The sequence below is a fragment of the Carettochelys insculpta genome, chromosome 1 (genome assembly GCF_033958435.1).
Source record: "Carettochelys insculpta isolate YL-2023 chromosome 1, ASM3395843v1, whole genome shotgun sequence".
In the NCBI taxonomy this organism is placed as follows: domain Eukaryota; kingdom Metazoa; phylum Chordata; order Testudines; family Carettochelyidae; genus Carettochelys; species Carettochelys insculpta.
This window is the reverse complement of record NC_134137.1, coordinates 217354745-217370497: the sequence shown is the minus strand read 5'-3', so window position 1 is coordinate 217370497 and position 15753 is coordinate 217354745. Positions and strand designations below refer to the sequence as shown.

The window sequence follows — 15753 nt, the reverse complement described above, 5'->3', positions numbered from 1 at the left end:
GAAAGCGTTGTCTTATGCAAGCATATCTTTCCCATGCAGACAAACCAGTGCAAACCACAACTGCATGATCTAGTCTATTCAGTTCTTACAACACACTTCACTGTAGCTTCTGGGACTATGAATGAGGATTGACTGTCCGAATAAAAACTCAGTAAACACCTTAGGGTTTGTTCCCCAAATAATGGAAAATGCGAGCATATGTCTTTTTGATACAAGCAAAACTACCCGTACTTTTCAACCACGTAATTATTGCTTCACTCACCCTACCTTCTAAAAACTAACAGATTCACAATCAGATCAATGAGATAATCTTTCAGCAGCTTAACACTAAACTCCCGAAAAGGTGAAATCAGAAAACCACTTAGGGCCATCATAAAAAGGCTCTTTTGCTCTTTCTCTGAAATACAAGATTGATTGTTCAGCACCCACAGGTGTGTAGGGAACAATCTGAATGGGAGAATCTGTTCATTCCTCTAAGTATTTAATGGGTTGCTTATTTCTTCTTGCCAAAGTGAGACTGGTGAGGCCTGTGCTTTGTTAAAGTAGCTAATGGCAGAAGCAGGCCTGGGGGTGGGGAGCGGAGGAGGAGAGCCCTACTGTTAAGCAACAGAAAACTAGCTTAGTGTCCGTTTCAGACTTAAAAGGCCCTCTCTACCTAACTCCCTGAAATTTTTACAGATCTCAATGGTGGAAGAAAAGTGCAGTGAGTTAATGAAAGATATAAATATAACACAATTAACAGGGAGAGCATGCAGGGCAGCGGTTGGGAATCCTCCCTCCTAGAAAACAGGACTCATGCTTGTTAATAACTGAAAGATGGATTGTTTAGGGTTAACCTCATTTCAGCAATGGGAGTCTACATTTCTATTGTATAATTCTGTGTGCAGGACTAAATGAGATGGCAAACATTTTGTTGAAAAATAATTTATTTAAAAAATTATAGGTCATCCCAAAGCAAAGCAGCAGGTGTCAATATCCCTGAACTGAGAGGATGTGCAGATTCAGATCTGAATTTCACAGCAGCCATTTATTCCTGTAAATAATGGGTGAAATCAAAAGGCTGGATACAAATGCCTTCTGAAGCTGATACCAGAGTCTAGAGCTAAACTAGGGGTCCATTGCTTTACTATATAATAAAGAGAATTATTTACAATGAAGAGGAGTTTCACATAAGAAATTCGCTGTAATGCTGTTCAATGGTGCACTCATCTAGGCTCTGCAAGGTATTTGTATAAACAGGAAAAAACTGGAAGTAGCTTTGCTGCAGAAACTCAGATTTTAGTTTGATTTAGCAATTGGTATCTGTTCCCTTCATATTAAATTTGCCTTGCAAATAGCAGCAGCAGTCTAATCTGATGATGTATGTTGTCATGCGTTAGTATGATTCATATGGATTTACAGGTTCCAGTCCTGTTGTCTTGACGTGTGGAGCTTTGCCTGAGTAATCAAGCCTGCATGTGACAAATCTTGGGGAAGAGTTTGCCCTCAGTAGACCTTCTCTAAATTTCATTTGGGTCCAGTGTGATGTTACAAGGTAAATACAACGTGGTCTTCATTTTTCTCACATGTGCTTTCTTGTCTCGTACCAGTTTTCATTAGAAATAACTTACACTTAACAAGGGAGAACTGCGTGGCTTGGAGCTGGCCAGTCTATAAGAATGCTACTCATGAATTTAAAATGTGTAAATATCCTGTCTTGATCCTTGTAGACAACCTGAATAGACACCGAGGTTTCAAAACTGCTTGTTTAGCAGTAAATTACTGAATGCGTTATTTACAGAGAGCTGGATCATGGATCCTTTTATTTGTAAGGGTGCATGCAGCATGTCCGATAGGTTGTACGTAACACAACTCGGCGCTGAAGTGCCCATTTCTAAGAAGCACTGAGATTTGTTAATCGCTTTCTATAAATAATCAGGTGAGTAAATTTCCATTGGAACAAGTTTGTTTTTCATCTCTCTAAGGTTAATAGATTTAAGGGTAACTTGTGGTCACTCCATTCATGGCTGGAAAAGTGATTGGGGATGGCACAGGGAGCCAGGCTTTCCACTAATGAAAGTGGTAGCTGTAATTTTGGTGTAGAGCATGAGAGAGTGGTGAATTGTTTGTACTGGTGGCAGTGTTAATGACCTACAAAGGAGTATGTCTTACCAGTAGGAAGGCCCCAGGTCTTTGTAGTTACACTCTACAGAGCACTGGGGGTATGCTCCTGGTTTCTCTTCTCACTTATACTGGTATAAATGCACTGACTTTGGAAGAGTTACTCCTGGTTTGGTTGTGTGTGTGATAAGAATCTCACTGTGCCTTTCAAAGCATAATATTATACCTTTTAGTACTTTTTCTCAGGGAATATATCTCTTCTGTACAAGTCAGGCTCTGAAGCCTTGTCATGCAGCCCATAGCCCCTCATATATAATGGATTTGTTATTTGCCTTGTATTTAAAAAGTGAAACTGTATCGCTAAATGAGGCCCAGGATTTCAGTGTTCTTATACAATGTGAAAAAGCCCCAAATATTGTTGGAAGCCCTATGAAGCCGCACTGGCTGTCAGCGGTAATGGAGAGAAACTGCAAGCAGTGTTGTAAAATGATTTTATGTTTTTAGTCCTCTCATTTCAAAACCAGACAGCAAGATTTTTTTTTATTTACAGTAATGGTGTTTTTAAAAAGAAATGAGGAGATCAGCATATTGGAACTCTGTCGCAGGGTGGATGATGCTGTAAACATTCTTGTCTGTAAGAGTGAAATTTGCAGAGAAATATTCAGTCTTAGATTTGCTTGTCACAGAAAGCTATTCTGTGTAAACTTCAGTAAGACATAAGTGATGAGAAACTCTTTGTTGCTAAGTTTGTCTTTGTTTTGTATTATTAGGTCAAACCTGGGCTCTGTACTGGAGGCCACAGCACTCTGCGGCTGGCATGGAATGGATTGGACATAAGAATGGCCATACTAGGTCAGAGTCAAGATGCATCGAGCTTAGTATCCTGTCTTCTGACAGTGGCCAGTGCCAGGTGCTTCAGAGAGGATGAACAGAACAGGTATCACCAAGAGATCTCTCCCCTCTCACCCATTCCCATTTTCTGGCAAACAGAGGCAAGGGACATGATCCTGGATAATAGCCATTGATGGACCTATCCTCCATGAACATATCTAGTTCTTCTTTCAGTCCTGGTCAATAGTTCAGTTTTTACTGAGCCTGTACCTAGCCAAACACCCATTAGTATTAATTGGAGGTGTTAGCCTGAAGAAGGATGTAGGAATTATCCTGGGCAAAGACCCCTTGGTGTTTGGTCTATAATAAAAAACCAGATTCGGCAGTGCTTACTTGGTCAAAACTGTTGAAGTCGGTGAGTTTTGCCTGTGTAAGAAGTAAGGGTGGCGAAATATGGTTCTCTATGCTTACTGTGAATCAGTAAGGCTGAGTTTCTGCCTATCTCTTATGAGTGCAGTGTTGGATGACCCACATCAGGGCCAGCCAGAGGAGCACAGGGCCCCCTTCTTGTGAATTCCTTTGAAGATGCACAGTGTGCTGATGGAGGACAGGACACTAGGTTCCCTCCACACTGACACCTGGAGCTGTCTGGCTGTGTCAGGGAGGAGGAATCTGTACCTCGCAAAGAGAGTACTTACTGATATTCCTTCAGGGGCACTGTGTCTAGGCACCGCTCCTTACTATGGGTTGTACCTGCATGACATAACTGTGTCCTTGCGATTTAAGGTACAATGTGATTTCGTATCTGCAATTGTCAATAAATATTTGTGGTATCACAATGGTAATTTTGAGCAGGACATACCTGCATTACCTCGGCACAGCATGGGGGCTGCTGCCATTATTGTATTTTGGAGATGACTGCTGAAAAAAAAATAATGTGAACTGGTAAGCCTACATGATACACTATGATGTTTAGAGTGCTATCCTAAATGCAGTAATGGCTGAAGCAGGGCTTTGCTCCGTTTAAAAAAACCCCAAACTAACAATCAGAAACAGCAACCCCTTTGAAAAAACACCTCACCCAAACATTCCCTGTGGTGCCAAGAACTGTAGACTACGGTTTCCATACTCAATGAGTAATGAGTTTGTAGGTATGGACTGTTCCAAGTAAAACCAAAGCAGGGAGAAGCCCCGCTCCACCTTCAAGGTGCTTTTAAAAGAGAGAGAATTCCAGAGCTCCATAAGTAGATGATGTGAAGCAGGTTCAGTTTCTAGAAGCTTGATCTTTGCCTTTGTTCACAGGAGGCTTTGTGTGCATTGATGTCCCTTTGGGAATTAGAGTTCTAATGATGCTCCGAATTCATGATGACACTCCATATCACAGTTTCATCGCTACATGAAATGTTGCTTATCTTGTTTTATGAGTTCAATGCAGAATTGAAAAGGCCAGACATTTCTCACAATGGGACATGGATAACCTTGCACATTTGCTACTGATCCTACCTCGGTATTTGTCTCTCCCTCTTTCTCTCTTTTTAAGCAGACAAGGGTTTCCCTCAACAAGCTGATGATAGAATAATTTTTCCAGGTTGATTGCTTGCCCCCCATGGACCTCTTGAGATGTTTGTACAGTAGAAAATGGAGATCAAAAGCCAGGGAAATAAAAAGGGAGAGAGATTCAGGACTGAAAAAACTATCATAAAGAACCGGCTCGGGTTTCAGTCTTGTTTAGAATTGTAAGACCTGTCAAATTTCCCCATCTGAAATCCAGGCATATTTTAAAAAGAATTTTCATAATGAGCGCCTCTCTTTCCCCCATCTGAAGGGTCGGCATATTTTCTGAAAAAGTTCTGCAGCACAGAGAATTCACACACTTATTCACATGCAGCAGTACAGGATAGATGGAGTACAGCTGACTCTACAGCTACAGGGGATTTGGTAAGTGCCCATCATGCAAGCCACTTTCTATAACACTGTCATTTTTTAAAAAAAGATTGCATTCTTTCATGCTTGTTTATCTTTTTACCACCTGTTAGGCAAGGGTGACCTCACTGGGAATTCTAGTGATGAAGGAGAGGGAATTAAATTAGGAGCTGACGATGAAAAAGAAGAAACAAACATAGACATTTGCCAGTGTCAGAGTCTGAAAAGAAACATTAGTTTTTGACTTGGATTTATTTGATGAGATCCAGTCCAGACCCACATTGTTAGCGTGATGTGAGAAGGGCAACCAGGGTCCTCTCCACAATTCTCTTTCAGCCTTGAGGTTACTGAGGCAGGTCAAACACAGTCAAACCCTCTCAAAATGATTCCATCAAGGAAACAATCTTATCTGACTTGCCCTGTCAAGTCTGCCAGTTCCCACACTCCTTGTATTGACAGAAACAAACCAACAGCCTTGATAGGCAAGATTTCTTATCAGGGACACATTGCTATTTAACAACATCACTTCACTTATTGAAGGTGACATCTTGAATTACAAAGATGACTGGAGGTACTAATTGTACTTGTGTTGTTGTTTCTTAAAATAATAATGACGATGTCTTCTTGACTGAGAAATGCCTGGAATTTGAAATGAAGTCTCTCTGTGAAACTGATTAACTGATACAGGTCAAGCTGACAGGGTTATTTGTAATTGCTACATGTACAGTGAGGAGGACCATTACCCTAGTCTGGGTTCAACAAAAGATGAGACTAGAGGCCCTGTTTTTCACTTTTTGTGTTGTTTTGGTCAAAGAATATCTGTGCATGACTACATTGTTTCTTCATTCAATTAGATCTTAAGCGGTATCCTTTTGCTCATTCTAGAGTTTGTGTCTAATGTAACTTCAAACCTTGTTATGAATCCAGCATGGTTATGAAAGGGACTGAAAACAAGGTGAAAGAAAGGTCTGTAAATGAGTTATTTTTCCATTTCAGCATGGAACCCATTTATTTTTCTCTTCTAAATAAAAGCTGGCAACATTGTGTGCCATGACTTCAAAGGTTTTAGGAAACCTGGGGTATTATGTGCTTTTTCAAAATGAGATATCAGAAGCAAAAACTATATAGCTTTTGGGGATTAGAGAAAGACGTAGTGTATTACTGCAAAATTTTATATTCTTTTCAAGTAATGCTTTTCCTAAAACCAGGAGAGCTGAAGGGATTGCTATATAATAATTGATGCAGGGAGGTGTTATTTTAATGGTCATATGGCTACAGTATCATCTATTTGTTAGCAATATCAGCCAGTTATTTACTAAAGATTTATATATGGTTCTTTCCAAGAGTGTAAAAGGAATCTCTAAAATAGAATGGTATTAATTTAGATCTTTATTTACCTATGTGACTGGATGACTCTGAGGACAGGCATTAAGATATGCAATAGATTACTGGTTTGAACCCAGCCTAGGGTTAGAAGCAACAAAAGATCATTAGTATCTGATCTCTCTTTGGCGGCCTGTGTGAAATGATTTTAGTCCTTGAAAATTCCCAGGAGGATGGAAGTCAACATCATGATCAGTGGGGTAAAAAGCCTGTCAGTGAACTTGAATGTGCATTGACCATCAGCTACTTCTTAGCCCTAGGATCGGCCCAATCAGCACAGGACAAAGGAATGTTGTTGAGCCTGCCTGGGGCATTCTGCAGAACCACTGCCTGAGCTGTACACAGGGGACTTCGGTCTTTTTGTCCACAATCTGACTCCTTTTGCAAATAATTTACTCACAGCTGAAAAGATTGTGGATTCTGGTCTTATACTTGAGTAAAGCAGGAACAACTCCATTGTGGTCAACAGAGTAAAATCAATACAAATTGGCATCTGAAATCTGAATCTGAGTGGTGCATACATTTTAGAAAGCAAAATCACCACTATTTTATGAACATTCTGATATTATATGTATTCCAGAAGAATTTGTGGTCTATAATAAGTTCTTGTGAAAAATATACACTGTATTGGGTAATCATTTTTTTTAAAAAAAAGATCAGCTTCATGCCCTTTATGAATTAACAGCATACTGGTTATTTGGTATATTTATTACATATGCTGCCTGATCTGTTCGTCCTAGGTAAGCAGAACTCCCACTGAGCTCAGCTGGAGTTTTACCTGTCTAAGAATTATAAGAGCAGTGCCAGGGATTAATACACTATCGCTGATCTTAAAACAAACTGTCAGTAATTCCATCCGGAGTTCTTCCTAGGTTTACAAACATTACATGATTTTATTATCAACCCAGCATCCACATCTAAGTCTTGTTAGCAGCAGTGCAAAGGTCTGCCTGAGATATATGGATCAGATGCATATCTAGATTTTGAACATTTTCACATTCCACAGTGCTTAGAGCTGGTATTTTGGTTCAACTTGTCAGAGAGATGGGGACCACTTTTATTTAAAACTACATCAGGGTTTGGATTTTAGTTGTTCCCACAGAATTCTGGTCTGTAATTTAGACCTTCTCTAACCTGTCCCCAAACCCAAACTTCAGTTTGGTTGGCCTCCTCTTGAAATATAAGTTTTATATGTTTTTTGGAACTTAAACTGTGGTTTGGATATTTTTGTAATGGGATGTCCCCTTCTCTGTCTCACTCCTGTGTTTTAGCTGCTTAAAAATGACAAGTTATTAGACAGAGAGTAAGTAAAATAAAGCAAATATTGCAGACTTTTGCCTTGGTTTGTTTTATTCCACAGTGTTATTTTCAAAGGGTCAGATCTTGATATCAGTCAGGCTTTCATTCTGCAAACACTATGGCTGTGGCCACACACTTGGCCAAAACTTCAAAATGGCCATGTTAATGACCAAATCAGAGAATACTAATAAGGCACTGAACTGAATATTCAGATCCTCATTAGCATGCTGCCAGCCGTGACACTTTGAAAGAAGCAGCTTTTAGTTTCCTTTTTAAAAAATAACTTTCCCCCCCCGTCTTTGGAAAGTCCTCTGGCTAATGAATGCATCAATCTTCAACATCACCAATTCCCTTGCTCCTATTTTTAAGCACTGTTCAACAATAAATTAAAACTTTTATTTATGTGATGAGTGCCCTGAAAAGGCTGGCTAGTGGGCACACTCTGCACATATTTGTGGGCTTGACTCAGTTTCCAGGGTTAGCTTTGCAGTTCACCATTTGGGGAATCGCAGAGCTGCAGAACTCTGTTCAGGTCTCTGTGCCTCTGTGGGATTTTTCTGTTTTGTTTGATTTCAAACTTAAAACTTTGCAGTATGGTTTGAAACCAGAGAAGTGTAAATCTCAAAGGAGAAATAATTCTTTGATCCTCAGAGTCTGTGGACTGCTCTTTTAGAATGATTGTTCTATCCACTAGTTAACCTTGTTGTTGAAGCACATCCTGCAGTTTCTGCATCGCTCAGGTGTGAATCTGATTTTATTTCCCTAACAGGCTATCTAAGACATATGCTTTTAATTATTGATATGCCTATAATCAAAACAGCATTTTTAAAGACCAAAATCCTGTTGAATTGATCTCTGAAGACTTAGTACTAAAGACACGGGAAAGATGATTGTTTATGATCATGTAGTTAACCTGGCGTATGTTACAGGAGATGCTAACAGAGGGATATGGAAATGGTAACAAGGAAAGTTGCCCCCTATTTGAAGTGGGTATTGTCATCCATATGGTGCTTCTGATTTCAGTTGGTACATGTACAGGCTGAACCTTGTTAGTCTAGCACATTCTTGTCCAGCAACATCCTTGATCCAGCATGATTTTAGTTAGCCATACAACTACTTGGTCCCATAAAGTTTATTTCCAGACACCAGTCCTGGCTCTCAGTGTTCTGTGCTGTTACTTAGCTGTAATTTACCCGTAAATATCTTCTAAGAGCCCAGTAAACAGTGGAAGTGTTGGTAATGCTGATAGACGATATTGACCTCTCCTTGTCTAACAAACTCTCTGGTTCAGCACCGGTCAGGTCCTGAGGGTGCTAGATGACAGAGTTTCAACCTGTATTCATTTTTTGACTCATATTCACTGGAATACTGACAAAATGAATGTGTAGAGGTACGGAGTAAATAGGACTGGAAGAATTGTTTCATAGTTACAACTTAAGAAATTTCACCATGACTGATACGGACTATAGGTTTGAAATCAGACATAGCATTTTCTTGAGTAAAATTCGTGGTTTCTTTAAGCTGTAATTTTTAGAGTCCTATTAGACATTGTTCCATAGCATTCAGACAGCTAGGAGGCATGTGTGAAAATACTTGCAGATTTCAAATGTTTTGCAATTTTTATCATGGAATTTTTTCATGTCTGAAAATCTGAGTTGGGGAAGTTTTCTTTGTTAATTCTCCCTTTAAAAACATGCGTGAGTCATCCAATGAGGGAGCGAACAGTATCAAGCTGACCTGTCATACTGTGTGAATAATGATTCAGAATACTGAACAAACGATGGGCTATAATTCATTCTTATAAATTATTTAGTGACTGCTTAAAACTAATAAATAATTTCATGGTAATCAGGAATGACTCACAAATGAATTGTGATCAAAATGTAGGGCTGAGTTAATAATGAATCTTGTTGGCAATGAAAATCCAGCCAACCCTATTAAAGGAATTGTATCAAATCTTGATTCCTAGATGTGAGGATAAGTATGATGGACACAAAGCTCATCTGTCAGATGGGAAAGGCCAGAAAAGAGAGTGGGGCTCCAGCTGGATAATCCACAGGCAATTACTTTGCCACAAAAGTCAAGTCGGAGGTTGTTTAAATCAATCACAAGTAATACCTTTAATTCTGGACATCTGTAGAGATTTTCTGGCATGGCAAAACTTGCAAAAGCAGGATCAAGGTTCCAGAAAAATAGCAATAATAAAGTTATTTGGAGATGGTTGTCACCTGGAATCTGTGGGCTTGTTTAGATTGTTTTTTTTTAAATGATGCTAGGTGTAGCACAGTCAGAACTGACTCTGTGATGTGCATATAAAGAACCAACTTGATTCAGGAAAGATCATTGCCAGCTGTTTCTGCGTTGTGTAAATTTATTGTTTCATCGTATGGGACCCTTAATTTATCAGATCATTTACATTTTGAATTGATTATTGTTTTAAAAAAACCTAGAATAAACTGCAGTTTACAAAAGGACTTAATTAGTTTGGCTTAATAGGGCTTTCGAAATCTCCGACTGTTCCCTTGTCCATGTCCTTTTTTATTAATATTTGAGATGTTAATCAAGAGAACTTCTGTTGGTGTTAATGTAAGTAATGTACTCAAATTTCACCCCTAAATTTATAGGGAAAATAGAGCCTTTTAACATAGAAAAACTACACTTAGTACGGGAGAAAGGGTAGGGAGAAAGTTGCTTTGAAAGTGAAACTTATTAAACTCTTTGTGCAAAACATTGTGATATATTTGGGCCACATTGTCCATTTCCTTCACAAAGCTGTGACATTATTTTTTATAAACAAAATGATGTGATTTATTTCAACATTAAAGATTATTTGAAAAAACCTCAGCACACACACCAATGGGAAAGGAGGGCTTAAAATAAATGAGAACTCAGCATGTGTCAGTTGAAATTGGGTCAGGTTTTTCAGCTGAGGATTTCATAGCCATTAAGGATCATATTTCCCTTATGGCCCATGTCAGCATCTTGAGTCATAAAACTTCAGACGTCAAACTGTCTTTTTGATATCTGAATGTGTTTCTTTACTGAGCTCAGAAGCATTTGCAGGAATGTGCTCTGTGTGTGTGCGTGTGTGTGTGTGTGTGTGTGTGTGTGTGTGTGTGTGTGTGTGTTTTCTTTTTCAAAATAAACTGAAAGGACTTTACACAGTGCAGTTGAAAATAGCAAAATTATGTATACCATAAATAGATACTCATTTTTTTCTTGTTTAAACAGAGAAAACTATTTTCTGTACGTTGAAGATAAACACTGAAACTAGAGTTAATTCCTGTAATAAAAATTCAGTTTGACTTGCTTTCAGTGTAAAAGTATTTTCACAGGGAGAAAATACAGGGTACTAACGGGCTTCTTAATTTAGCAGAAAAAGGCATTATGAGGTCGAATGATTGGAAATTAGTCAGACAAATTCAACTTAGAAATAAGGAACACATTTTTGATGGTGAGGGTGATTAACTGTTGGAACAAACTGCCAGGGAAAAGTGATGGATTTTCTCTCTTCAGTTCTATAGAAAGAATTGGCCTTACAAACAGGAGTAACTGGATGAAATTCTATTGCCTGTGTAATTCAGGAGGTCAGACTAATGATCTAATAGTTGCTTCTGGCTTTGAAATTGGTGAATGTGTGTCCACCTAAAATTCAGCAAATATTCCAGGTGACCCGAAGAGGTTGTTAATCACAATGTAATAGTCTATTGACTTGAGGCTGTATAGATAGTTTTATGTGGATCGTTTGCTGTTGATGTTGGTCCATTCACAAGTAGATGGTCAACAGCACTTTTGTTGTACAGGTTGAACCTCTCTAATCCAGAACACTCTCATCTGACAACATACATAATTTGGCATGATTTTAGTCAGTGGGATGACCACCTATCATAGGTTGGCGAAGTTTCCCGTAGTCCCATAAAGTTTAGTGTACAGCCACCAGCCCTGGCTGTCAGTGTCCTGTGCTGTTATTTAGCTGTAACTTACCCCAAATGTCTTCTAAGAGCCCAGTAAGCAGTGGAAGTGTTGCTAATGCTGCTTGATAATATTGACCTCCCATGGCCTGGCAAATTCTCTCATCTGGCACCAGTCAGGTCCTGAGAGTGCTGGATTTGAGAGGTTCAACCGGTCCTGGCATGCTGCAATGGGTACTGTGTGTTTTTAACAGGCCATGAACATGTGATGGGGAGATTTGACCACGGGTGTGCTTGCAGTGTGGGAGCTGGCTCGGACTAGTGTCCCACCACACATTGTTGTTAACCCATAATATGGCCATGCTGAACTTGAGCCAGTGATTTGACTAGTAACTGATTTTTACTGCTACCATTATTGCTATCCTAAAAATGCTGCTTGAATAGCAGAGGCTGTTCTACTCTGTTTTTGCATTGTTTTCATACGACACTCATCCCACTATTATCTGCCATAAGATCTACTCTCTCCTATGTCGTATATAAATATTTCCTTATGTGTGCAATAAGCCACAAAACTACTGAAGAAGCCACCGATTGTATGTCAGCTAGTTAGGAATGTGTGCATCTCCTTGGAGGAGAAATCCAAAACCTCAGTGGAAAATGGCCAAAGTCCCACCTTTAAATTGTTCTTCTAATTTTTTTTTAATGTGAAGCAATGGAAAATTACTTAATTTTTATGGAAAATTTAACTTGAACAAGACAGAAATAAGTCTCACAAATCAAATTGCCTGGCACAAATATGAGTTGAAAGACCCACCAGAATAAAATACACACATAACAATCTAAGTATGTCTGTCTTTAATGTGCCAGTCAAAACCAAACAGCAGTAGGATCCTGCCAATGCCTGTTCCTGCCCCAGTGAAGTTCTGTTGGAGTGGCCATTGGCTTTAATGGGTACAAGCTGAGACCGAGATGCTATGCTGTAGAATGTCTGATTGCTGTCTTCCCAATTTAATATGCTTCATATCAAGGCTCTCTTAATTCTGCCTTTATGCTGCAGATAAGTCTTAAATCTTAAAAGTTTTTTTTAAGTGCTTAGTAAGTGCCCAGTTGAACTCTCCTCATCCACATGTGGAAGGGACAATCCACACATGAATCTCACTTCCCAAGAATGGTGTGGTCTGCCTCAGACAATCCCCCAGCCCTCATACTTCCATCTTGCCCCATATCCCTTGAAAGATGACTCCTGAGTGGTGTTCCATGAACCAGAGTGAAATTGATTTTCCCTTTTCAGCCTCCTGGGTTTCAAGAAGTAATCACCACAAGGAAAACCTCGGAGATGCAGATTACCCCGTAACTCCTCACACTGTTTTACCAACAGAGGAAACAGTGGGTAGGTGAAGAACAATTAGGCTCTGTCCTTAGTCAGACTTACTGGGAAGTCCAGTGGTAAGGAGTAACATAAAAACTGACCAAGCAGTTTAGATTTTGGCCTACTAAAAAAATATTCTTTGAGGTCTATTTTTTTTCTTCTATTTTGCTCATCTCCTGCCAAAACAAATAAAACACTGGCAGATGAGGTCAGATTTATGTATTTAAAATTTTAGAATTGACAGTAAAAGCTGTTTTCCTTTGAAACTGGAAGAGTTGCCATCATTCAGTGTTTTCCTTAGCTCCTTTTCAAACCTGAATTTTTGGTCATGAGAAAACTGGCAAGGCAGCTAGAGAGGTAAAGCCAGACTGGCGGTAAAGCAAGAGTCCTTCATTGAGATTACAAAATAAAGGGATCAGAATCTGGCCCAAACACAGAACATAACTGAAGCTTTGTCTGTCAAGTACTGTGAAAGCAGAGGACGGGACCTTTTATTGCAGGGGAATGTAGGTTTCCCAAATGAAAAAGTGTGATTCTTTCAAAGGGAAAGAGCACTTCCAGCAGTGGGAAACATTTCAGAGGGCAAGGAGGAAAAAGTGTAAGGCTTCAAGTAAAGGCTTTTGCAGCAACCAATTTAGCCGTTTTCTTTCATGAACTTTTTTCTTGTCAACAGTCGTTGATGGTAAGGTCTAATGAATAAAATAAGAAGGCCAAACCGTGCTCTCATTAACAATGTAAAAATATAAAATGGGATCAGCCTTTTGTGACCAAGCATATGCTGGTCCAGAAGTTGCACAATTGCTGTAAGACCATGCTTCTTCTGGATGGGCCAATCAAGGATCTAGTTTGATTATAAAGTACTATATTTAAGAAAGACCTGCTATGTGCAGTACTACGTTTTTTGCTCTGTGACTGTTAAAGTCGAACTGCACAGAAACTAATGGGCCAGATTTCTCCCAGTTACATTCATGAAACCCCCTTGGCTGTGCTGCAACTGCAAAAGAGTAAATGAGAGAAGAGTTTGATTGAATATTGTATGTGTTCCAGCTTGCTTAAATTTTGCTTGGAGGGGAGGGAGGATTAGTAGTTTTTGTTTATATGGAATGAACCATATGACGCTCTCTGCACAAACCTTTTAAAAGTTCATGCTTTGCTGCCTGTGTGGGACACATCTAAAACCCGATGGAGTTCCCAGGAGCTTTTCCATTAATGTCTTTGTGCTTTGGATCAAGCCCTGCACAGGTACTAAAGATGCAATAATGCTTTTGTGAATTTAAAAGACTTAAGCTAATGTTACTGGCTAGGATTTTCCCTCACCCTACAGCTGTCAACTTCTGTGCTATGGCTGGCTGCTATTTGTCATGCTGGAAATGGCTGTATTTCAGTTGTGTTGTGTTTATACAGTTTTTGAAAGGCCTCGTGATTTATTTGGGATGAAAAATTGACGATACTCATCTCTGAGTAATGCATCAATGATGCCAGTGTTATAGAAACCAAACTTCATAATTCACCACCTCTTAGAATTCCACAGCATCTACTGTCTGTGAAATGGAATATCTGGAAAATCTTAAGAGCTACATTAGCAATCAAAGTTATTTCTAAAATAGTAAGTTTTATTTTTAAAAATTCTCCAAGTTTTAGATCTTTTGTCAAATATTTCTGATGTTTTTGTAAGGCAAACATTCTTCATGATTGCTGTTTACATACTTACTGCATATATGCTATAACTTGAGGCTTTTCCCTCAGTCATGTGTACTCTAAGATGTCCTTTTCTTCTGATTTCCTAATCTGACTGCCAAATTTCATCAAAATACTATTTTCAGTTTCTATGTAAACTCTCTGGTAAAAGCCAGTGTAAGTGCCTGCATCCTTCCAAGAGCAGAATTTGATTACTAGAATATTGACAAACTGATGTATTCCAGTACCTTAAACTTGCTAAGTATCTTACATACATTTAGCTGTATTGGTTTTCAAAGGCTTACTAAAGCAAAACTTTGCAATCAGATCTGTCCCATTTGTCCATATCTCTCCTAAAATATCTGAAATTAAAGAACAAAAATACTCTCTGTATTGAAATTAAACTCTATTAAATCTCTAATATACTTCTGAAGTCTTTATTCCTTCACTCTTCTAGGAGCTTTTAAAAATCCTTCTTGGTCTTTGTTTTTGCCATAGGATATATGTCAACGCTGTAGAAATCAATAGGCGTTACTAATATCCACCAGTTGGAGAAATGGGACCTCCTGCCAGTGGTGTATTGTCTATTTGGTTTGTGAGCCTTGTCCCTCATTCCTGAGTTAAAGACCTAGGTGGCTATGGAATCGTTAAATCTTTGCATTAAGTCTTTTTAATGCAATAATCAGATGCATGCAATAACTTCCTAATGTCTTGCTAGGTTTTGCAATGGAACGAATATGGTTACTGCTCCTCCTGACAATTCAGGTGCTTTCAGTGACTGCACAGTTCAATGGATACAACTGTGATGCCAACCTACATAGCAGGTTTCCTGGTAAGTATTAATGGGCTCTTTGTTATGATATCCAGTGGTACTAACTTTTAAGTAGAAAGCTTTAAATCGGTAAGACAGGGCTGGGCAAATTTTTGGTCTGAGGGTCACATCAGGTTAAGAAAATTGTTTGGAGGGCCTTGAATGGTCACAAACTGGGATTGGGCTGTGTGTGTGTGGGAGGGGAGGTGTTAGGGCTCTGCTGGGAGAGTGGAATCTCAATGTGGCTGTGAGTTGCAGGATTTGGGATGCAGGACAGTGCTCTAGTCCAGAGTATGACTGAAGGATTTGGAGAGCAGGAAGGGGATTGGGGCTGGAGCGGGGAGTTAGGTCTCTGGGGGTGGATAGGACACAGGGGTACAACCTCTTGGGGTGCTTACCTGAAACGGCTCACAGAAACAGCAGCATGTCCCCTCTCTGCCTCCTAGGTA

At 39.3% G+C, this 15753-nt stretch overlaps 1 protein-coding gene across 1 annotated transcript in view; it reads left to right on the top strand.

Moving 5' to 3' along the window:
* The first annotated feature begins 5415 nt into the window (after positions 1-5415).
* ZPLD1 (zona pellucida like domain containing 1) overlaps positions 5416-15753 on the top strand; it is a 55744-nt gene continuing 45406 nt past the window's right edge. Inside the window, exons 1-2 of the mRNA XM_074983526.1 lie at positions 5416-5425; positions 15212-15325. Of these exons, the coding sequence (XP_074839627.1) occupies positions 5416-5425; positions 15212-15325 (124 nt within the window). The remainder of the gene's footprint in view (positions 5426-15211; positions 15326-15753) is intronic.